Below are 22,799 nucleotides of genomic sequence, written 5' to 3'. Positions count from 1 at the left end.
ATGAAGTTCCTCTCTTAATATAGTTGTCCAATGCTTTCCACGTTCCTAGGGATATCAGCGCTGCAGTAAAGACTACAGGTAATAATGACAGCTCCATGGACCTGCACTGAGCACACAGTGAACTAGGATGACACCTGCCACCGTCGTCAGACGAGGTGGCCGAGTGGTTAAGGCGATGGACTGCTAATCCATTGTGCTCTGCACGCGTGGGTTCGAATCCCACCCTCGTCGGTACATCGCAGTTTTGTCATTATTTACAGGGGTATTGTATTTCATGCGAATAACAGAGACTGTGGCGCATCATAGCAGGACCATAAGGCATAATACATCTGTATTCCTCTGCGATTTGTAACAGTCGCGCAGCTGCTTTGGTGTTCCGGATCAATGTTCTTTACAACGGGTGTTTCCTATGAAATGATAGAATTTGCTGATTTATGACCCACAGCAGACGATTCTTACGTCCATAGTATTCTTCTTGTTTTCTTTTCAAACTTTGTTCACTTTCTGTTTTGTATTGCCCATTAATTTGTTTGAGTACAAGGTAAATGGCAATATAGGATAAAAAGGCCCCCCAGTTCCTGAAAGAAGAAAAGATGAGAGATGGACAGGATGTTCTACTACTTGAGACATGGATGTCCGACCTGAAGTACAGGTGGTAGCGTGGCCGAGCGGTCTAAGGCGCTGGATTAAGGCTCCAGTCTCTCCGGAGGCGTGGGTTCGAATCCCACCGCTGCCAGTTCTCTTTTGAACAATGCACTCATATATAGGCATGTGCTTTATGTGCTTTACATACATTTAAAGGAAAACCCAGGGAATCAAATACATTCTGTCTTCCTTCCAACGTGAAGTCTCCTTTCCCCGTGTTGCCATGATTAGCATTTTCACGAGTGAACCATGGCTCCTTGTGTCGCAGATGACCACGCTTGTGACATCACAGAACTGCAAGTGGCATCCAAGGGTATGGGTTGGAAGTGTAGGGTCGGAGCATTGGCAGCCACTTTTGACAAACCAGTTCTACCTGCAGTAGCACGAAAAGAGCCAATGTTTTTTCTCTCGTAAATCCGTTTCATAAAAAGGTCTATTTTTCTTTAACTCTTGTTTTAAAAAAGTACTTTGTTAATTCCTGCCCTGCCTGTGTCCCACTTTCGTTAGCTACCCGTGTCGTGATTTAGAGGCAGGCGCTCAGCAGGCCCATCTCGGGGATTGGTGGACAAAACAATCCCAGTAATATCTTCCCTACACCTAGCCGACTCCTAGAGCTAAGGGGTTCTCTTGTGCTATTTTTAGTTTCATTTTTACCTCCTTGTTAGTAACTGTGGTGTGGCTCTGCCTGCATCTTTGCACTTTATAGCAGAAGACGGTCTTCTCGTTAGGTCTCGGCTAGCGAAGGATGCGCTTGCGCAGTCTCGCTCGCGAGATTTAATGACTTGGAGAGGAGGGGCTTGAACCCGCCTCTCTTCTCTCCTCTTCTCCATTGGCTGGCCTCTTAAATGCTGGTCAGCCATTGGAGAAGAGGTTTGTCTCTCCAAACAAGCCCCGTCCTTTTCGGATTCGGGGGCGTGTTTTTTCGAATCGTTCTCTTTTTTCCAGGCCGTCCCTTTTTTCGCTGGTGGGCGTGTTTATTTATTTATTTTTTACAGGGACGTTCTCTGTTTATTTACGTCTCGGCTAGCGAAGGCTCTGCTAGTTGTTTCTACCTGTTATTACACAAAGACTTCCTGTCCCTCTAAACGTGAGTTAGTGTGACTCCGGCACCACGAGTCCCGTGAAAGGCGCTTTGTGTTGTCCGCTATTTTTCAGTTATCGCTCTTGTTCCTTTTTCCTGTGACAACCTAGCCGTCTGACGCCATTTTACAGAATGGGGCTGAGGAAGCAAGAAAGTCGAGCGGTTCTTGTGGAAGGGATACTCGGAAGAACAGACTGAGCAGGGAGGGGGAGAGCAGCGGTCAGTCTCCGCCGTCCGCGCCGTAGTTGTCGCCGCAGCTGCGCAATTATCATCTTGTCGCCGTTCAGGCGCTGACACCATGTCTGAGACGCATAAGACCATAAAGGGTGGCGGGTGGTAATTAGAACATCGCATCCATTTTGTATTTTTGGGGCATCACAAGGGCTTGGGGGGTGGGCGTCCGCGCCGTCATAGAAAGAAATATTTTGCGTCTTTGCTCCCTTTCCGATTCACACAGTTCTTTACACGCATCAAGATGAAGATCTTTGTGGGCAACGTTGACGAGCAAACGACGCAGGAAGAGCTGAGCGCGCTCTTCGAGCACCACGGCACAGTGGTGAGCTGTGCAGTCATGAAACAATTCGCCTTCGTTCACATGCGGGAAGAGGACCGGGCCCTGGCCGCTATAGCGGCACTCAACGGCCGCGAGCTGAATGGCCGAAAGATGGTGGTGGATCTGAGCAAACCGCGGCCTCTCAACACCTGGAAGGTGTTCGTGGGCAACGTCAGCGCCTCGTGCACCGCCACCGAGCTGCGCAACCTTTTCGAGAACTACGGCAGGGTGGTGGAATGCGATATCGTGAAAGGTAAAGGAGTATTGACCTTCCTACCGCTTACTGACCGCAGCACCTCTCACTGTCTCTTCAGTCGCAGGTTCTAGAGCAAACAATTTTAATTCCCCGTGACCCCAAAAGATCAGACCCATGCACTCAAACAGCCACGACCACACATTTACATCCACCAACTAATCTCCCACTAAACAACAAAGTTGTCTCCTAAGCCAGTGTTTCGAAACATTAACCGGCGTTTGTTGCGCTAGTCTCGGACACAGGCATCATTTCCTCTCTTAGTCTTTAAACTTTTGGTTTTCAAGAATTAGTATGTGTCTTGTACGGAAGCTAATCGCTAATAGTGGGCATGTAGTTGAATCCCCACCAGATTAGCGCAACAGCCTACCTATGTTAGGAAGATTACCAGGCATGGATTTTAAAATGCACCTGGCCTTCCGACGGTTCCTAGATTGTAAATCGTGTATTTAAAGCTGTTTCTCGGATTGTCGATTAAGCTCTGGGGACTGAGATGCAGTACATTAATGTCGTTAAATCAAAAGTACGTGCTCTGTCAAATGATAAACTTCATGTGCCAAACTTGACTACTGTAGGAAGGTTGTGTGGAGAAGGGGGGCGGTCGTCGACTATCTAACAGGATTTTAGACCAACCGTGTTTTCGCTAGTACTATCCCATGTAGATCATATGGTTTCAACCAGGCCCTGGTGAAAGCCGTTCTCTCGATGGGAAGTATATTTGTGAACCGTCAATTAGACCATATTGTCCAGACCGCAGCCTTAATTCTTAGGGTTTAAAGTTTTGTGAGTTGACCAATTTATTGGGTACGATTCACTAAACCTTTTGGGATAGGTCCTCATACTCCAGGTTTAAATAACGTCATCTTGAATCTTTGGGCGTAGAACATACTTGCGTCTTATGCCTAAAGAAACTACCCACAGATAGTGCTTAATGAACTGAATCTGTATGTTTGGGTGTAACCCAGAGCTTTGTGAATCGGTCCAGTGAAAATGCTCGCCCCATGCCAGACAATTGCCAGCACGTTACAACTGCACAAGACAGAACTTGAGTAGACGTCTGTGCTCAGTACCGGCAGGCTCAGGGACCCGAAAAGTAGCACATGCACCATGCCTCCACTAGACACATGCATCATGCCTGACTCTGAGAGGGCCAGGCTGTGAAGACAGATCAGGCAGTCATCCCAGCAGGCGTGTTGATTTTGAAAAGTTATTGGGAATTCTGAGTGCGGAAGAAGAGATTTATAGTTCCGGCCCTCTGAAATACGTGCCTGTGCTGAGCCCCGGAAAGCACCGGCACAAATGAGGCACAGAATGACAACCCAATAAAGCAACCTGGGCCGCTCAGCTCTGTTTGTTTGCGTGAAAATGAGTCAATATGGCATCAGACCTGGAAGAGAAAGAGGGTGAAAAACGGTAGTCAAATATTTTCAGCAATAATGGGGCGAAACACTTGTGAAAAAATCTGACCTTTTCGAAAGGAGCAGGTTTATTTCTCGCCATCGGTTTCCAATGCCAACATTAAAGGCCGAGGGTTTCTAATGCATGCTCCTGGCAAAGGTGGTAAAATCATTGGCTTCCGATATCCCAGCATTTGAGGAGTCAGACTGCGGGCTTCGAAGTGAAGTGTTAGTGCACCCCCATACACATGTCAATGTTGTTCGTGGGAATAAGTGACTTCTTTCTTGGTAGGGCCTGAAGAGCCGGTTGGAAATGAAGTTCCTCTCTTAATATAGTTGTCCAATGCTTTCCACGTTCCTAGGGATATCAGCGCTGCAGTAAAGACTACAGGTAATAAGGACAGCTCCATGGACCTGCACTGAGCACACAGTGAACTAGGATGACACCTGCCACCGTCGTCAGACGAGGTGGCCGAGTGGTTAAGGCGATGGACTGCTAATCCATTGTGCTCTGCACGCGTAGGTTCGAATCCCACCCTCGTCGGTACATCGCAGTTTTGTCATTATTTACAGGGGTATTGTATTTCAAGCGAATAACAGAGACTGTGGCGCATCATAGCAGGACCATAAGGCATAATACATCTGTATTCCTCTGCGATTTGTAACAGTCGCGCAGCTGCTTTGGTGTTCCGGATCAATGTTCTTTACAAGGGGTGTTTCCTATAAAATGATAGAATTTGCTGATATATGACCCACAGCAGACGATTCTTACGTCCATAGTATTCTTCTTGTTTTCTTTTCAAACGTTGTTCACTTTCTGTTTTGTATTGCCCATTAATTTGTTTGAGTACAAGGTAAATGGCAATATAGGATAAAAAGGCCCCCCAGTTCCTGAAAGAAGAAAAGATGAGAGATGGACAGGATGTTCTACTACTTGAGACATGGATGTCCGACCTGAAGTACAGGTGGTAGCGTGGCCGAGCGGTCTAAGGCGCTGGATTAAGGCTCCAGTGTCTCCGGAGGCGTGGGTTCGAATCCCACCGCTGCCAGTTCACTTTTGAACAATGCACTCATATATAGGCATGTGCTTTATGTGCTTTACATACATTTAAAGGAAAACCCAGGGAATCAAATACATTCTGTCTTCCTTCCAACGTGAAGTCTCCTTTCCCCGTGTTACCATGATTAGCATTTTCACGAGTGAACCATGGCTCCTTGTGTCGCAGATGACGACGCGTGTGACATCACAGAACTGCAAGTGGCATCCAAGGGTATGGGTTGGAAGTGTAGGGTCGGAGCATTGGCAGCCACTTTTGACAAACCAGTTCTACCTGCAGTAGCACGAAAAGAGCCAATGTTTTTTCTCTCGTAAATCCGTTTCATAAAAAGGTCTATTTTTCTTTAACTCTTGTTTTAAAAAAGTACTTTGTTAATTCCTGCCCTGCCTGTGTCCCACTTTCGTTAGCTACCCGTGTCGTGATTTAGAGGCAGGCGCTCAGCAGGCCCATCTCGGGGATTGGTGGACAAAACAATCCCAGTAATATGTTCCCTACACCTAGCCGACTCCTGGAGCTAAGGGGTTCTCTTGTGCTATTTTTAGTTTCATTTTTACCTCCTTGTTAGTAACTGTGGTGTGGCTCTGCCTGCATCTTTGCACTTTATAGCAGAAGACGGTCTTCTCGTTAGGTCTCGGCTAGCGAAGGATGCGCTTGCGCAGTCTCGCTCGCGAGATTTAATGACTTGGAGAGGAGGGGCTTGAACCCGCCTCTCTTCTCTCCTCTTCTCCATTGGCTGGCCTCTTAAATGCTGGTCAGCCATTGGAGAAGAGGTTTGTCTCTCCAAACAAGGCCCGTCCTTTTCGGATTCGGGGGCGTGTTTTTTCGAATCGTTCTCTTTTTTCCAGGCCGTCCCTTTTTTCGCTGGTGGGCGTGTTTTTTTTTTTTTTTTTTACAGGGACGTTCTCTGTTTATTTACGTCTCGGCTAGCGAAGGCTCTGCTAGTTGTTTCTACCTGTTATTACACAAAGACTTCCTGTCCCTCTAAACGTGAGTTAGTGTGACTCCGGCACCACGAGTCCCGTGAAAGGCGCTTTGTGTTGTCCGCTATTTTTCAGTTATCGCTCTTGTTCCTTTTTCCTGTGACAACCTAGCCGTCTGACGCCATTTTACAGAATGGGGCTGAGGAAGCAAGAAAGTCGAGCGGTTCTTGTGGAAGGGATACTCGGAAGAACAGACTGAGCAGGGAGGGGGAGAGCAGCGGTCAGTCTCCGCCGTCCGCGCCGTAGTTGTCGCCGCAGCTGCGTAATTATCATCTTGTCGCCGTTCAGGCGCTGACACCATGTCTGAGACGCATAAGACCATAAAGGGTGGCGGGTGGTAATTAGAACATCGCATCCATTTTGTATTTTTGGGGCGTCACAAGGGCTTGGGGGGTGGGCGTCCGCGCCGTCGTAGAATTAAATATTTTGCGTCTTTGCTCCCTTTCCGATTCACACAGTTCTTTACACGCATCAAGATGAAGATCTTTGTGGGTAACGTTGACGAGCAGACGACGCAGGAAGAGCTGAGCGCGCTCTTCGAGCACCACGGCACAGTGGTGAGCTGTGCAGTCATGAAGCAATTCGCCTTCGTTCACATGCGGGAAGAGGACCGGGCCCTGGCCGCTATAGCGGCACTCAACGGCCGCGAGCTGAATGGCCGAAAGATGGTGGTGGAACTGAGCAAACCGCGGCCTCTCAACACCTGGAAGGTGTTCGTGGGCAACGTCAGCACCTCGTGCACCGCCACCGAGCTGCGCAACCTTTTCGAGAACTACGGCAGGGTGGTGGAATGCGATATCGTGAAAGGTAAAGGCGTATTGACCTTCCTACCGCTTACTGACCGCAGCACCTCTCACTGTCTCTTAAGTCGCAGGTTCTAGAGCAAACAATTTTAATTCCCCGGGACCCCAAAAGATCAGACCCATGCACTCAAACAGCCACGACCACACATTTACATCCACCAACTAATCTCCCACTAAACAACAAAGTTGTCTCCTAAGCCAGTGTTTCGAAACATTAACCGGCGTTTGTTGCGCTAGTCTCGGACACAGGCATAATTTCCTCTCTTAGTCTTTAAACTTTTGTTTTCCAAGAATTAGTATGTGTCTTGTACGGAAGCTAATCGCTAATAGTGGACATGTAGTTGAATCCCCACCAGATTAGCGCAACAGCCTACCTATGTTAGGAAGATTACCAGGCATGGATTTTAAAATGCACCTGGCCTTCCGACGGTTCCTAGATTGTAAATCGTGTATTTAAAGCTGTTTCTCGGATTGTCGATTAAGCTCTGGGGACTGAGATGCAGTACATTAATGTCGTTAAATCAAAAGTACGTGCTCTGTCAAATGATAAACTTCATGTGCCAAACTTGACTACTGTAGGAAGGTTGTGTGGAGAAGGGGGGCGGTCGTCGACTATCTAACAAGATTTTAGACCAACCGTGTTTTCGCTAGTACTATCCCATGTAGATCATATGGTTTCAACCAGGCCCTGGTGAAAGCCGTTCTCTCGATGGGAAGTATATTTGTGAACCGTCAATTAGACCATATTGTCCAGACCGCAGCCTTAATTCTTAGGGTTTAAAGTTTTATGAGTTGACCAATTTATTGGGTACGATTCACTAAACCTTTTGGGATAGGTCCTCATACTCCAGGTTTAAATAACGTCATCTTGAATCTTTGGGCGTAGAACATACTTGCGTCTTATGCCTAAAGAAACTACCCACAGATAGTGCTTAATGAACTGAATCTGTATGTTTGGGTGTAACCCACAGCTTTGTGAATCGGTCCTGTGAAAATGCTCGCCCCATGCCAGACAATTGCCAGCACGTTACAACTGTACAAGACAGAACTTGAGTAGACGTCTGTGCTCAGTACCGGCAGGCTCAGGGACCCGAAAAGTAGCACATGCACCATGCCTCCACTAGACACATGCATCATGCCTGACTCTGAGAGGGCCAGGCTGTGAAGACAGATCAGGCAGTCATCCCAGCAGGCGTGTTGATTTTGAAAAGTTATTGGGAATTCTGAGTGCGGAAGAAGAGATTTATAGTTCCGGCCCTCTGAAATACGTGCCTGTGCTGAGCCCCGGAAAGCACCGGCACAAATGAGGCACAGAATGACAACCCAATAAAGCAACCTGGGCCGCTCAGCTCTGTTTGTTTGCGTGAAAATGAGTCAATATGGCATCAGACCTGGAAGAGAAAGAGGGTGAAAAACGGTAGTCAAATATTTTCAGCAATAATGGGGCGAAACACTTGTGAAAAAATCTGACCTTTTCGAAAGGAGCAGGTTTATTTCTCGCCATCGGTTTCCAATGCCAACATTAAAGGCCGAGGGTTTCTAATGCATGCTCCTGGCAAAGGTGGTAAAATCATTGGCTTCCGATATCCCAGCATTTGAGGAGTCAGACTGCGGGCTTCGAAGTGAAGTGTTAGTGCACCCCCATACACATGTCAATGTTGTTCGTGGGAATAAGTGACTTCTTTCTTGGTAGGGCCTGAAGAGCCGGTTGGAAATGAAGTTCCTCTCTTAATATAGTTGTCCAATGCTTTCCACGTTCCTAGGGATATCAGCGCTGCAGTAAAGACTACAGGAAATAATGACAGCTCCATGGACCTGCACTGAGCACACAGTGAACTAGGATGACACCTGCCACCGTCGTCAGACGAGGTGGCCGAGTGGTTAAGGCGATGGACTGCTAATCCATTGTGCTCTGCACGCGTGGGTTCGAATCCCACCCTCGTCAGTACATCGCAGTTTTGTCATTATTTACAGGGGTATTGTATTTCATGCGAATAACAGAGACTGTGGCGCATCATAGCAGGACCATAAGGCATAATACATCTGTATTCCTCTGCGATTTGTAACAGTCGCGCAGCTGCTTTGGTGTTCCGGATCAATGTTCTTTACAAGGGGTGTTTCCTATGAAATGATAGAATTTGCTGATTTATGACCCACAGCAGACGATTCTTACGTCCATAGTATTCTTCTTGTTTTCTTTTCAAACGTTGTTCACTTTCTGTTTTGTATTGCCCATTAATTTGTTTGAGTACAAGGTAAATGGCAATATAGGATAAAAAGGCCCCCCAGTTCCTGAAAGAAGAAAAGATGAGAGATGGACAGGATGTTCTACTACTTGAGACATGGATGTCCGACCTGAAGTACAGGTGGTAGCGTGGCCGAGCGGTCTAAGGCGCTGGATTAAGGCTCCAGTCTCTCCGGAGGCATGGGTTCGAATCCCACCGCTGCCAGTTCTCTTTTGAACAATGCACTCATATATAGGCATGTGCTTTATGTGCTTTACATACATTTAAAGGAAAACCCAGGGAATCAAATACATTCTGTCTTCCTTCCAACGTGAAGTCTCCTTTCCCCGTGTTACCATGATTAGCATTTTCACGAGTGAACCATGGCTCCTTGTGTCGCAGATGACGACGCGTGTGACATCACAGAACTGCAAGTGGCATCCAAGGGTATGGGTTGGAAGTGTAGGGTCGGAGCATTGGCAGCCACTTTTGACAAACCAGTTCTACCTGCAGTAGCACGAAAAGAGCCAATGTTTTTTCTCTTGTAAATCCGTTTCATAAAAAGGTCTATTTTTCTTTAACTCTTGTTTTAAAAAAGTACTTTGTTAATTCCTGCCCTGCCTGTGTCCCACTTTCGTTAGCTACCCGTGTCGTGATTTAGAGGCAGGCGCTCAGCAGGCCCATCTCGGGGATTGGTGGACAAAACAATCCCAGTAATATCTTCCCTACACCTAGCCGACTCCTGGAGCTAAGGGGTTCTCTTGTGCTATTTTTAGTTTCATTTTTACCTCCTTGTTAGTAACTGTGGTGTGGCTCTGCCTGCATCTTTGCACTTTATAGCAGAAGACGGTCTTCTCGTTAGGTCTCGGCTAGCGAAGGATGCGCTTGCGCGGTCTCGCTCGCGAGATTTAATGACTTGGAGAGGAGGGGCTTGAACCCGCCTCTCTTCTCTCCTCTTCTCCATTGGCTGGCCTCTTAAATGCTGGTCAGCCATTGGAGAAGAGGTTTGTCTCTCCAAACAAGCCCCGTCCTTTTCGGATTCGGGGGCGTGTTTTTTCGAATCGTTCTCTTTTTTCCAGGCCGTCCCTTTTTTCGCTGGTGGGCGTGTTTATTTTTTTTTTTTTTACAGGGACGTTCTCTGTTTATTTACGTCTCGGCTAGCGAAGGCTCTGCTAGTTGTTTCTACCTGTTATTACACAAAGACTTCCTGTCCCTCTAAACGTGAGTTAGTGTGACTCCGGCACCACGAGTCCCGTGAAAGGCGCTTTGTGTTGTCCGCTATTTTTCAGTTATCGCTCTTGTTCCTTTTTCCTGTGACAACCTAGCCGTCTGACGCCATTTTACAGAATGGGGCTGAGGAAGCAAGAAAGTCGAGCGGTTCTTGTGGAAGGGATACTCGGAAGAACAGACTGAGCAGGGAGGGGGAGAGCAGCGGTCAGTCTCCGCCGTCCGCGCCGTAGTTGTCGCCACAGCTGCGCAATTATCATCTTGTCGCCGTTCAGGCGCTGACACCATGTCTGAGACGCATAAGACCATAAAGGGTGGCGGGTGGTAATTAGAACATCGCATCCATTTTGTATTTTTGGGGCGTCACAAGGGCTTGGGGGGTGGGCGTCCGCGCCGTCATAGAAAGAAATATTTTGCGTCTTTGCTCCCTTTCCGATTCACACAGTTCTTTACACGCATCAAGATGAAGATCTTTGTGGGCAACGTTGACGAGCAAACGACGCAGGAAGAGCTGAGCGCGCTCTTCGAGCACCACGGCACAGTGGTGAGCTGTGCAGTCATGAAACAATTTGCCTTCGTTCACATGCGGGAAGAGGACCGGGCCCTGGCCGCTATAGCGGCACTCAACGGCCGCGAGCTGAATGGCCGAAAGATGGTGGTGGATCTGAGCAAACCGCGGCCTCTCAACACCTGGAAGGTGTTCGTGGGCAACGTCAGCGCCTCGTGCACCGCCACCGAGCTGCGCAACCTTTTCGAGAACTACAGCAGGGTGGTGGAATGCGATATCGTGAAAGGTAAAGGAGTATTGACCTTCCTACCGCTTACTGACCGCAGCACCTCTCACTGTCTCTTCAGTCGCAGGTTCTAGAGCAAACAATTTTAATTCCCCGTGACCCCAAAAGATCAGACCCATGCACTCAAACAGCCACGACCACACATTTACATCCACCAACTAATCTCCCACTAAACAACAAAGTTGTCTCCTAAGCCAGTGTTTCGAAACATTAACCGGCGTTTGTTGCGCTAGTCTCGGACACAGGCATCATTTCCTCTCTTAGTCTTTAAACTTTTGGTTTCCAAGAATTAGTATGTGTCTTGTACGGAAGCTAATCGCTAATAGTGGACATGTAGTTGAATCCCCACCAGATTAGCGCAACAGCCTACCTATGTTAGGAAGATTACCAGGCATGGATTTTAAAATGCACCTGGCCTTCCGACGGTTCCTAGATTGTAAATCGTGTATTTAAAGCTGTTTCTCGGATTGTCGATTAAGCTCTGGGGACTGAGATGCAGTACATTAATGTCGTTAAATCAAAAGTACGTGCTCTGTCAAATGATAAACTTCATGTGCCAAACTTGACTACTGTAGGAAGGTTGTGTGGAGAAGGGGGGCGGTCGTCGACTATCTAACAAGATTTTAGACCAACCGTGTTTTCGCTAGTACTATCCCATGTAGATCATATGGTTTCAACCAGGCCCTGGTGAAAGCCGTTCTCTCGATGGGAAGTATATTTGTGAACCGTCAATTAGACCATATTGTCCAGACCGCAGCCTTAATTCTTAGGGTTTAAAGTTTTGTGAGTTGACCAATTTATTGGGTACGATTCACTAAACCTTTTGGGATAGGTCCTCATACTCCAGGTTTAAATAACGTCATCTTGAATCTTTGGGCGTAGAACATACTTGCGTCTTATGCCTAAAGAAACTACCCACAGATAGTGCTTAATGAACTGAATCTGTATGTTTGGGTGTAACCCAGAGCTTTGTGAATCGGTCCTGTGAAAATGCTCGCCCCATGCCAGACAATTGCCAGCACGTTACAACTGCACAAGACAGAACTTGAGTAGACGTCTGTGCTCAGTACCGGCAGGCTCAGGGACCCGAAAAGTAGCACATGCACCATGCCTCCACTAGACACATGCATCATGTCTGACTCTGAGAGGACCAGGCTGTGAAGACAGATCAGGCAGTCATCCCAGCAGGCGTGTTGATTTTGAAAAGTTATTGGGAATTCTGAGTGCGGAAGAAGAGATTTATAGTTCCGGCCCTCTGAAATACGTGCCTGTGCTGAGCCCCGGAAAGCACCGGCACAAATGAGGCACAGAATGACAACCCAATAAAGCAACCTGGGCCGCTCAGCTCTGTTTGTTTGTGTGAAAATGAGTCAATATGGCATCAGACCTGGAAGAGAAAGAGGGTGAAAAACGGTAGTCAAATATTTTCAGCAATAATGGGGCGAAACACTTGTGAAAAAATCTGACCTTTTCGAAAGGAGCAGGTTTATTTCTCGCCATCGGTTTCCAATGCCAACATTAAAGGCCGAGGGTTTCTAATGCATGCTCCTGGCAAAGGTGGTAAAATCATTGGCTTCCGATATCCCAGCATTTGAGGAGTCAGACTGCGGGCTTCGAAGTGAAGTGTTAGTGCACCCCCATACACATGTCAATGTTGTTCGTGGGAATAAGTGACTTCTTTCTTGGTAGGGCCTGAAGAGCCGGTTGGAAATGAAGTTCCTCTCTTAATATAGTTGTCCAATGCTTTCCACGTTCCTAGGGATATCAGCGCTGCAGTAAAGACTACAGGTAATAAGAACAGCTCCATGGACCTGCACTGAGCACACAGTGAACTAGGATGACACCTGCCACCGTCGTCAGACGAGGTGGCCGAGTGGTTAAGGCGATGGACTGCTAATCCATTGTGCTCTGCACGCGTGGGTTCGAATCCCACCCTCGTCGGTACATCGCAGTTTTGTCATTATTTACAGGGGTATTGTATTTCATGCGAATAACAGAGACTGTGGCGCATCATAGCAGGACCATAAGGCATAATACATCTGTATTCCTCTGCGATTTGTAACAGTCGCGCAGCTGCTTTGGTGTTCCGGATCAATGTTCTTTACAAGGGGTGTTTCCTATAAAATGATAGAATTTGCTGATTTATGACCCACAGCAGACGATTCTTACGTCCATAGTATTCTTCTTGTTTTCTTTTCAAACGTTGTTCACTTTCTGTTTTGTATTGCCCATTAATTTGTTTGAGTACAAGGTAAATGGCAATATAGGATAAAAAGGCCCCCCAGTTCCTGAAAGAAGAAAAGATGAGAGATGGACAGGATGTTCTACTACTTGAGACATGGATGTCCGACCTGAAGTACAGGTGGTAGCGTGGCCGAGCGGTCTAAGGTGCTGGATTAAGGCTCCAGTCTCTCCGGAGGCGTGGGTTCGAATCCCACCGCTGCCAGTTCACTTTTGAACAATGCACTCATATATAGGCATGTGCTTTATGTGCTTTACATACATTTAAAGGAAAACCCAGGGAATCAAATACATTCTGTCTTCCTTCCAACGTGAAGTCTCCTTTCCCCGTGTTACCATGATTAGCATTTTCACGAGTGAACCATGGCTCCTTGTGTCGCAGATGACGACGCGTGTGACATCACAGAACTGCAAGTGGCATCCAAGGGTATGGGTTGGAAGTGTAGGGTCGGAGCATTGGCAGCCACTTTTGACAAACCAGTTCTACCTGCAGTAGCACGAAAAGAGCCAATGTTTTTTCTCTCGTAAATCCGTTTCATAAAAAGGTCTATTTTTCTTTAACTCTTGTTTTAAAAAAGTACTTTGTTAATTCCTGCCCTGCCTGTGTCCCACTTTCGTTAGCTACCCGTGTCGTGATTTAGAGGCAGGCGCTCAGCAGGCCCATCTCGGGGATTGGTGGACAAAACAATCCCAGTAATATCTTCCCTACACCTAGCCGACTCCTGGAGCTAAGGGGTTCTCTTGTGCTATTTTTAGTTTCATTTTTACCTCCTTGTTAGTAACTGTGGTGTGGCTCTGCCTGCATCTTTGCACTTTATAGCAGAAGACGGTCTTCTCGTTAGGTCTCGGCTAGCGAAGGATGCGCTTGCGCAGTCTCGCTCGCGAGATTTAATGACTTGGAGAAGAGGGGCTTGAACCCGCCTCTCTTCTCTCCTCTTCTCCATTGGCTGGCCTCTTAAATGCTGGTCAGCCATTGGAGAAGAGGTTTGTCTCTCCAAACAAGCCCCGTCCTTTTCGGATTCGGGGGCGTGTTTTTTCGAATCGTTCTCTTTTTTCCAGGCCGTCCCTTTTTTCGCTGGTTGGCGTGTTTATTTTTTTTTTTTTTACAGGGACGTTCTCTGTTTATTTACGTCTCGGCTAGCGAAGGCTCTGCTAGTTGTTTCTACCTGTTATTACACAAAGACTTCCTGTCCCTCTAAACGTGAGTTAGTGTGACTCCGGCACCACGAGTCCCGTGAAAGGCGCTTTGTGTTGTCCGCTATTTTTCAGTTATCGCTCTTGTTCCTTTTTCCTGTGACAACCTAGCCGTCTGACGCCATTTTACAGAACGGGGCTGAGGAAGCAAGAAAGTCGAGCGGTTCTTGTGGAAGGGATACTCGGAAGAACAGACTGAGCAGGGAGGGGGAGAGCAGCGGTCAGTCTCCGCCGTCCGCGCCGTAGTTGTCGCCGCAGCTGCGCAATTATCATCTTGTCGCCGTTCAGGCGCTGACACCATGTCTGAGACGCATAAGACCATAAAGGGTGGCGGGTGGTAATTAGAACATCGCATCCATTTTGTATTTTTGGGGCGTCACAAGGGCTTGGGGGGTGGGCGTCCGCGCCGTCATAGAAAGAAATATTTTGCGTCTTTGCTCCCATTCCGATTCACACAGTTCTTTACACGCATCAAGATGAAGATCTTTGTGGGCAACGTTGACGAGCAAACGACGCAGGAAGAGCTGAGCGCGCTCTTCGAGCACCACGGCACAGTGGTGAGCTGTGCAGTCATGAAGCAATTCGCCTTCGTTCACATGCGGGAAGAGGACCGGGCCCTGGCCGCTATAGCGGCACTCAACGGCCGCGAGCTGAATGGCCGAAAGATGGTGGTGGAACTGAGCAAACCGCGGCCTCTCAACACCTGGAAGGTGTTCGTGGGCAACGTCAGCGCCTCGTGCACCGCCACCGAGCTGCGCAACCTTTTCGAGAACTACGGCAGGGTGGTGGAATGCGATATCGTGAAAGGTAAAGGAGTATTGACCTTCCTACCGCTTACTGACCGCAGCACCTCTCACTGTCTCTTCAGTCGCAGGTTCTAGAGCAAACAATTTTAATTCCCCGTGACCCCAAAAGATCAGACCCATGCACTCAAACAGCCACGACCACACATTTACATCCACCAACTAATCTCCCACTAAACAACAAAGTTGTCTCCTAAGCCAGTGTTTCGAAACATTAACCGGCGTTTGTTGCGCTAGTCTCGGACACAGGCATCATTTCCTCTCTTAGTCTTTAAACTTTTGGTTTCCAAGAATTAGTATGTGTCTTGTACGGAAGCTAATCGCTAATAGTGGACATGTAGTTGAATCCCCACCAGATTAGCGCAACAGCCTACCTATGTTAGGAAGATTACCAGGCATGGATTTTAAAATGCACCTGGCCTTCCGACGGTTCCTAGATTGTAAATCGTGTATTTAAAGCTGTTTCTCGGATTGTCGATTAAGCTCTGGGGACTGAGATGCAGTACATTAATGTCGTTAAATCAAAAGTACGTGCTCTGTCAAATGATAAACTTCATGTGCCAAACTTGACTACTGTAGGAAGGTTGTGTGGAGAAGGGGGGCGGTCGTCGACTATCTAACAAGATTTTAGACCAACCGTGTTTTCGCTAGTACTATCCCATGTAGATCATATGGTTTCAACCAGGCCCTGGTGAAAGCCGTTCTCTCGATGGGAAGTATATTTGTGAACCGTCAATTAGACCATATTGTCCAGACCGCAGCCTTAATTCTTAGGGTTTAAAGTTTTGTGAGTTGACCAATTTATTGGGTACGATTCACTAAACCTTTTGGGATAGGTCCTCATACTCCAGGTTTAAATAACGTCATCTTGAATCTTTGGGCGTAGAACATACTTGCGTCTTATGCCTAAAGAAACTACCCACAGATAGTGCTTAATGAACTGAATCTGTATGTTTGGGTGTAACCCAGAGCTTTGTGAATCGGTCCTGTGAAAATGCTCGCCCCATGCCAGACAATTGCCAGCACGTTACAACTGCACAAGACAGAACTTGAGTAGACGTCTGTGCTCAGTACCGGCAGGCTCAGGGACCCGAAAAGTAGCACATGCACCATGCCTCCACTAGACACATGCATTATGCCTGACTCTGAGAGGGCCAGGCTGTGAAGACAGATCAGGCAGTCATCCCAGCAGGCGTGTTGATTTTGAAAAGTTATTGGGAATTCTGAGTGCGGAAGAAGAGATTTATAGTTCCGGCCCTCTGAAATACGTGCCTGTGCTGAGCCCCGGAAAGCACCGGCACAAATGAGGCACAGAATGACAACCCAATAAAGCAACCTGGGCCGCTCAGCTCTGTTTGTTTGCGTGAAAATGAGTCAATATGGCATCAGACCTGGAAGAGAAAGAGGGTGAAAAACGGTAGTCAAATATTTTCAGCAATAATGGGGCGAAACACTTGTGAAAAAATCTGACCTTTTCGAAAGGAGCAGGTTTATTTCTCGCCATCGGTTTCCAATGCCAACATTAAAGGCCGAGGGTTTCTAATGCATGCTCCTGGCAAAGGTGGTAAAATCATTGGCTTCCGATATCCCAGCATTTGAGGAGTCAGACTGCGGGCTTCGAAGTGAAGTGTTAGTGCACCCCCATACACATGTCAATGTTGTTCGTGGGAATAAGTGACTTCTTTCTTGGTAGGGCCTGAAGAGCCGGTTGGAAATGAAGTTCCTCTCTTAATATAGTTGTCCAATGCTTTCCACGTTCCTAGGGATATCAGCGCTGCAGTAAAGACTACAGGTAATAATGACAGCTCCATGGACCTGCACTGAGCACACAGTGAACTAGGATGACACCTGCCACCGTCGTCAGACGAGGTGGCCGAGTGGTTAAGGCGATGGACTGCTAATCCATTGTGCTCTGCACGCGTGGGTTCGAATCCCACCCTCGTCGGTACATCGCAGTTTTGTCATTATTTACAGGGGTATTGTATTTCATGCGAATAACAGAGACTGTGGCGCATCATAGCAGGACCATAAGGCATAATACATCTGTATTCCTCTGCGATTTGTAACAGTCGCGCAGCTGCTTTGGTGTTCCAGATCAATGTTCTTTACAAGGGGTGTTTCCTATGAAATGATAGAATTTTCTGATTTATGACCCACAGCAGACGATTCTTACGTCCATAGTATTCTTCTTGTTTTCTTTTCAAACTTTGTTCACTTTCTGTTTTGTATTGCCCATTAATTTGTTTGAGTACAAGGTAAATGGCAATATAGGATAAAAAGGCCCCCCAGTTCCTGAAAGAAGAAAAGATGAGAGATGGACAGGATGTTCTACTACTTGAGACATGGATGTCCGACCTGAAGTACAGGTGGTAGCGTGGCCGAGCGGTCTAAGGCGCTGGATTAAGGCTCCAGTCTCTCCGGAGGCGTGGGTTCGAATCCCACCGCTGCCAGTTCTCTTTTGAACAATGCACTCATATATAGGCATGTGCTTTATGTGCTTTACATACATTTAAAGGAAAACCCAGGGAATCAAATACATTCTGTCTTCCTTCCAACGTGAAGTCTCCTTTCCCCGTGTTGCCATGATTAGCATTTTCACGAGTGAACCATGGCTCCTTGTGTCGCAGATGACGACGCGTGTGACATCACAGAACTGCAAGTGGCATCCAAGGGTATGGGTTGGAAGTGTAGGGTCGGAGCATTGGCAGCCACTTTTGACAAACCAGTTCTACCTGCAGTAGCACGAAAAGAGCCAATGTTTTTTCTCTCGTAAATCCGTTTCATAAAAAGGTCTATTTTTCTTTAACTCTTGTTTTAAAAAAGTACTTTGTTAATTCCTGACCTGCCTGTGTCCCACTTTCGTTAGCTACCCGTGTCGTGATTTAGAGGCAGGCGCTCAGCAGGCCCATCTCGGGGATTGGTGGACAAAACAATCCCAGTAATATCTTCCCTACACCTAGCCGACTCCTAGAGCTAAGGGGTTCTCTTGTGCTATTTTTAGTTTCATTTTTACCTCCTTGTTAGTAACTGTGGTGTGGCTCTGCCTGCATCTTTGCACTTTATAGCAGAAGACGGTCTTCTCGTTAGGTCTCGGCTAGCGAAGGATGCGCTTGCGCAGTCTCGCTCGCGAGATTTAAGGACTTGGAGAGGAGGGGCTTGAACCCGCCTCTCTTCTCTCCTCTTCTCCATTGGCTGGCCTCTTAAATGCTGGTCAGCCATTGGAGAAGAGGTTTGTCTCTCCAAACAAGCCCCGTCCTTTTCGGATTCGGGGGCGTGTTTTTTCGAATCGTTCTCTTTTTTCCAGGCCGTCCCTTTTTTCGCTGGTGGGCGTGTTTATTTTTTTTTTTTTTACAGGGACGTTCTCTGTTTATTTACGTCTCGGCTAGCGAAGGCTCTGCTATTTGTTTCTACCTGTTATTACACAAAGACTTCCTGTCCCTCTAAACGTGAGTTAGTGTGACTCCGGCACCACGAGTCCCGTGAAAGGCGCTTTGTGTTGTCCGCTATTTTTCAGTTATCGCTCTTGTTCCTTTTTCCTGTGACAACCTAGCCGTCTGACGCCATTTTACAGAATGGGGCTGAGGAAGCAAGAAAGTCGAGCGGTTCTTGTGGAAGGGATACTCGGAAGAACAGACTGAGCAGGGAGGGGGAGAGCAGCGGTCAGTCTCCGCCGTCTGCGCCGTAGTTGTCGCCGCAGCTGCGCAATTATCATCTTGTCGCCGTTCAGGCGCTGACACCATGTCTGAGACGCATAAGACCATAAAGGGTGGCGGGTGGTAATTAGAACATCGCATCCATTTTGTATTTTTGGGGCGTCACAAGGGCTTGGGGGGTGGGCGTCCGCGCCGTCATAGAAAGAAATATTTTGCGTCTTTGCTCCCTTTCCGATTCACACAGTTCTTTACACACATCAAGATGAAGATCTTTGTGGGCAACGTTGACGAGCAAACGACGCAGGAAGAGCTGAGCGCGCTCTTCGAGCACCACGGCACAGTGGTGAGCTGTGCAGTCATGAAACAATTCGCCTTCGTTCACATGCGGGAAGAGGACCGGGCCCTGGCCGCTATAGCGGCACTCAACGGCCGCGAGCTGAATGGCCGAAAGATGGTGGTGGATCTGAGCAAACCGCGGCCTCTCAACACCTGGAAGGTGTTCGTGGGCAACGTCAGCGCCTCGTGCACCGCCACCGAGCTGCGCAACCTTTTCGAGAACTACGGCAGGGTGGTGGAATGCGATATCGTGAAAGGTAAAGGAGTATTGACCTTCCTACCGCTTACTGACCGCAGCACCTCTCACTGTCTCTTCAGTCGCAGGTTCTAGAGCAAACAATTTTAATTCCCCGTGACCCCAAAAGATCAGACCCATGCACTCAAACAGCCACGACCACACATTTACATCCACCAACTAATCTCCCACTAAACAACAAAGTTGTCTCCTAAGCCAGTGTTTCGAAACATTAACCGGCGTTTGTTGCGCTAGTCTCGGACACAGGCATCATTTCCTCTCTTAGTCTTTAAACTTTTGGTTTTCAAGAATTAGTATGTGTCTTGTACGGAAGCTAATCGCTAATAGTGGGCATGTAGTTGAATCCCCACCAGATTAGCGCAACAGCCTACCTATGTTAGGAAGATTACCAGGCATGGATTTTAAAATGCACCTGGCCTTCCGACGGTTCCTAGATTGTAAATCGTGTATTTAAAGCTGTTTCTCGGATTGTCGATTAAGCTCTGGGGACTGAGATGCAGTACATTAATGTCGTTAAATCAAAAGTACGTGCTCTGTCAAATGATAAACTTCATGTGCCAAACTTGACTACTGTAGGAAGGTTGTGTGGAGAAGGGGGGCGGTCGTCGACTATCTAACAGGATTTTAGACCAACCGTGTTTTCGCTAGTACTATCCCATGTAGATCATATGGTTTCAACCAGGCCCTGGTGAAAGCCGTTCTCTCGATGGGAAGTATATTTGTGAACCGTCAATTAGACCATATTGTCCAGACTGCAGCCTTAATTCTTAGGGTTTAAAGTTTTGTGAGTTGACCAATTTATTGGGTACGATTCACTAAACCTTTTGGGATAGGTCCTCATATTCCAGGTTTAAATAACGTCATCTTGAATCTTTGGGCGTAGAACATACTTGCGTCTTATGCCTAAAGAAACTACCCACAGATAGTGCTTAATGAACTGAATCTGTATGTTTGGGTGTAACCCAGAACTTTGTGAATCGGTCCTGTGAAAATGCTCGCCCCATGCCAGACAATTGCCAGCACGTTACAACTGCACAAGACAGAACTTGAGTAGACGTCTGTGCTCAGTACCGGCAGGCTCAGGGACCCGAAAAGTAGCACATGCACCATGCCTCCACTAGACACATGCATCATGCCTGACTCTGAGAGGGCCAGGCTGTGAAGACAGATCAGGCAGTCATCCCAGCAGGCGTGTTGATTTTGAAAAGTTATTGGGAATTCTGAGTGCGGAAGAAGAGATTTATAGTTCTGGCCCTCTGAAATACGTGCCTGTGCTGAGCCCCGGAAAGCACCGGCACAAATGAGGCACAGAATGACAACCCAATAAAGCAACCTGGGCCGCTCAGCTCTGTTTGTTTGCGTGAAAATGAGTCAATATGGCATCAGACCTGGAAGAGAAAGAGGGTGAAAAACGGTAGTCAAATATTTTCAGCAATAATGGGGCGAAACACTTGTGAAAAAATCTGACCTTTTCGAAAGGAGCAGGTTTATTTCTCGCCATCGGTTTCCAATGCCAACATTAAAGGCCGAGGGTTTCTAATGCATGCTCCTGGCAAAGGTGGTAAAATCATTGGCTTCCGATATCCCAGCATTTGAGGAGTCAGACTGCGGGCTTCGAAGTGAAGTGTTAGTGCACCCCCATACACATGTCAATGTTGTTCGTGGGAATAAGTGACTTCTTTCTTGGTAGGGCCTGAAGAGCCGGTTGGAAATGAAGTTCCTCTCTTAATATAGTTGTCCAATGCTTTCCACGTTCCTAGGGATATCAGCGCTGCAGTAAAGACTACAGGTAATAATGACAGCTCCATGGACCTGCACTGAGCACACAGTGAACTAGGATGACACCTGCCACCGTCGTCAGACGAGGTGGCCGAGTGGTTAAGGCGATGGACTGCTAATCCATTGTGCTCTGCACGCGTGGGTTCGAATCCCACCCTCGTCGGTACATCGCAGTTTTGTCATTATTTACAGGGGTATTGTATTTCATGCGAATAACAGAGACTGTGGCGCATCATAGCAGGACCATAAGGCATAATACATCTGTATTCCTCTGCGATTTGTAACAGTCGCGCAGCTGCTTTGGTGTTCCAGATCAATGTTCTTTACAAGGGGTGTTTCCTATGAAATGATAGAATTTTCTGATTTATGACCCACAGCAGACGATTCTTACGTCCATAGTATTCTTCTTGTTTTCTTTTCAAACTTTGTTCACTTTCTGTTTTGTATTGCCCATTAATTTGTTTGAGTACAAGGTAAATGGCAATATAGGATAAAAAGGCCCCCCAGTTCCTGAAAGAAGAAAAGATGAGAGATGGACAGGATGTTCTACTACTTGAGACATGGATGTCCGACCTGAAGTACAGGTGGTAGCGTGGCCGAGCGGTCTAAGGCGCTGGATTAAGGCTCCAGTCTCTCCGGAGGCGTGGGTTCGAATCCCACCGCTGCCAGTTCTCTTTTGAACAATGCACTCATATATAGGCATGTGCTTTATGTGCTTTACATACATTTAAAGGAAAACCCAGGGAATCAAATACATTCTGTCTTCCTTCCAACGTGAAGTCTCCTTTCCCCGTGTTGCCATGATTAGCATTTTCACGAGTGAACCATGGCTCCTTGTGTCGCAGATGACGACGCGTGTGACATCACAGAACTGCAAGTGGCATCCAAGGGTATGGGTTGGAAGTGTAGGGTCGGAGCATTGGCAGCCACTTTTGACAAACCAGTTCTACCTGCAGTAGCACGAAAAGAGCCAATGTTTTTTCTCTCGTAAATCCGTTTCATAAAAAGGTCTATTTTTCTTTAACTCTTGTTTTAAAAAAGTACTTTGTTAATTCCTGACCTGCCTGTGTCCCACTTTCGTTAGCTACCCGTGTCGTGATTTAGAGGCAGGCGCTCAGCAGGCCCATCTCGGGGATTGGTGGACAAAACAATCCCAGTAATATCTTCCCTACACCTAGCCGACTCCTAGAGCTAAGGGGTTCTCTTGTGCTATTTTTAGTTTCATTTTTACCTCCTTGTTAGTAACTGTGGTGTGGCTCTGCCTGCATCTTTGCACTTTATAGCAGAAGACGGTCTTCTCGTTAGGTCTCGGCTAGCGAAGGATGCGCTTGCGCAGTCTCGCTCGCGAGATTTAAGGACTTGGAGAGGAGGGGCTTGAACCCGCCTCTCTTCTCTCCTCTTCTCCATTGGCTGGCCTCTTAAATGCTGGTCAGCCATTGGAGAAGAGGTTTGTCTCTCCAAACAAGCCCCGTCCTTTTCGGATTCGGGGGCGTGTTTTTTCGAATCGTTCTCTTTTTTCCA

General features: G+C 47.4%; 1 protein-coding gene, 11 non-coding genes and 4 pseudogenes across 12 annotated transcripts; all 16 read left to right on the top strand.

Moving 5' to 3' along the window:
• The first annotated feature begins 149 nt into the window (after window positions 1-149).
• Window positions 150-231, top strand: TRNAS-GCU (transfer RNA serine (anticodon GCU)). Its single transcript has one exon. It is a non-coding gene; the product is annotated as a tRNA-Ser (tRNA).
• Window positions 232-654: 423 nt separating this feature from the next.
• TRNAL-AAG (transfer RNA leucine (anticodon AAG)) lies at window positions 655-736 on the top strand. Its single transcript has one exon. It is a non-coding gene; the product is annotated as a tRNA-Leu (tRNA).
• Window positions 737-2,201: 1,465 nt separating this feature from the next.
• LOC146780313 (RNA-binding protein 14 pseudogene) lies at window positions 2,202-2,606 on the top strand (annotated as a pseudogene).
• Window positions 2,607-4,896: 2,290 nt separating this feature from the next.
• TRNAL-AAG (transfer RNA leucine (anticodon AAG)) lies at window positions 4,897-4,978 on the top strand. The gene has a single exon. It is a non-coding gene; the product is annotated as a tRNA-Leu (tRNA).
• Window positions 4,979-6,443: 1,465 nt separating this feature from the next.
• LOC146780311 (RNA-binding protein 14 pseudogene) lies at window positions 6,444-6,848 on the top strand (annotated as a pseudogene).
• Window positions 6,849-8,633: 1,785 nt separating this feature from the next.
• On the top strand, window positions 8,634-8,715 carry TRNAS-GCU (transfer RNA serine (anticodon GCU)). Its single transcript has one exon. It is a non-coding gene; the product is annotated as a tRNA-Ser (tRNA).
• Window positions 8,716-9,138: 423 nt separating this feature from the next.
• TRNAL-AAG (transfer RNA leucine (anticodon AAG)) lies at window positions 9,139-9,220 on the top strand. Its single transcript has one exon. It is a non-coding gene; the product is annotated as a tRNA-Leu (tRNA).
• A 1,465-nt stretch (window positions 9,221-10,685) lies between these two features.
• Window positions 10,686-11,090, top strand: LOC146780308 (RNA-binding protein 14 pseudogene; annotated as a pseudogene).
• A 1,785-nt stretch (window positions 11,091-12,875) lies between these two features.
• TRNAS-GCU (transfer RNA serine (anticodon GCU)) lies at window positions 12,876-12,957 on the top strand. The gene has a single exon. It is a non-coding gene; the product is annotated as a tRNA-Ser (tRNA).
• Window positions 12,958-13,380: 423 nt separating this feature from the next.
• On the top strand, window positions 13,381-13,462 carry TRNAL-AAG (transfer RNA leucine (anticodon AAG)). The gene has a single exon. It is a non-coding gene; the product is annotated as a tRNA-Leu (tRNA).
• Window positions 13,463-14,927: 1,465 nt separating this feature from the next.
• Window positions 14,928-15,332, top strand: LOC146780305 (RNA-binding protein 14-like). The gene has a single exon (XM_085637151.1). The coding sequence runs from the start codon at window positions 14,928-14,930 to the stop codon at window positions 15,330-15,332; it is 405 nt and encodes a 134-aa protein (XP_085493277.1).
• A 1,785-nt stretch (window positions 15,333-17,117) lies between these two features.
• Window positions 17,118-17,199, top strand: TRNAS-GCU (transfer RNA serine (anticodon GCU)). The gene has a single exon. It is a non-coding gene; the product is annotated as a tRNA-Ser (tRNA).
• A 423-nt stretch (window positions 17,200-17,622) lies between these two features.
• Window positions 17,623-17,704, top strand: TRNAL-AAG (transfer RNA leucine (anticodon AAG)). The gene has a single exon. It is a non-coding gene; the product is annotated as a tRNA-Leu (tRNA).
• A 1,465-nt stretch (window positions 17,705-19,169) lies between these two features.
• On the top strand, window positions 19,170-19,574 carry LOC146780302 (RNA-binding protein 14 pseudogene; annotated as a pseudogene).
• A 1,785-nt stretch (window positions 19,575-21,359) lies between these two features.
• Window positions 21,360-21,441, top strand: TRNAS-GCU (transfer RNA serine (anticodon GCU)). The gene has a single exon. It is a non-coding gene; the product is annotated as a tRNA-Ser (tRNA).
• A 423-nt stretch (window positions 21,442-21,864) lies between these two features.
• TRNAL-AAG (transfer RNA leucine (anticodon AAG)) lies at window positions 21,865-21,946 on the top strand. Its single transcript has one exon. It is a non-coding gene; the product is annotated as a tRNA-Leu (tRNA).
• The last annotated feature ends 853 nt before the right edge of the window (window positions 21,947-22,799 follow it).

Source organism: Triturus cristatus, chromosome 12 (assembly GCF_964204655.1).
Source record: "Triturus cristatus chromosome 12, aTriCri1.1, whole genome shotgun sequence".
Lineage (NCBI taxonomy): Eukaryota > Metazoa > Chordata > Amphibia > Caudata > Salamandridae > Triturus > Triturus cristatus.
This window is presented reverse-complemented; position numbering and strand designations above follow the sequence as displayed.

Coding starts and splice junctions, on each gene's coding strand:
- LOC146780305 (XM_085637151.1), top strand. CDS start 14,928: ATGAAGATCTTTGTGGGCAACGTTGACGAGCAAACGACGCAGGAAGAG.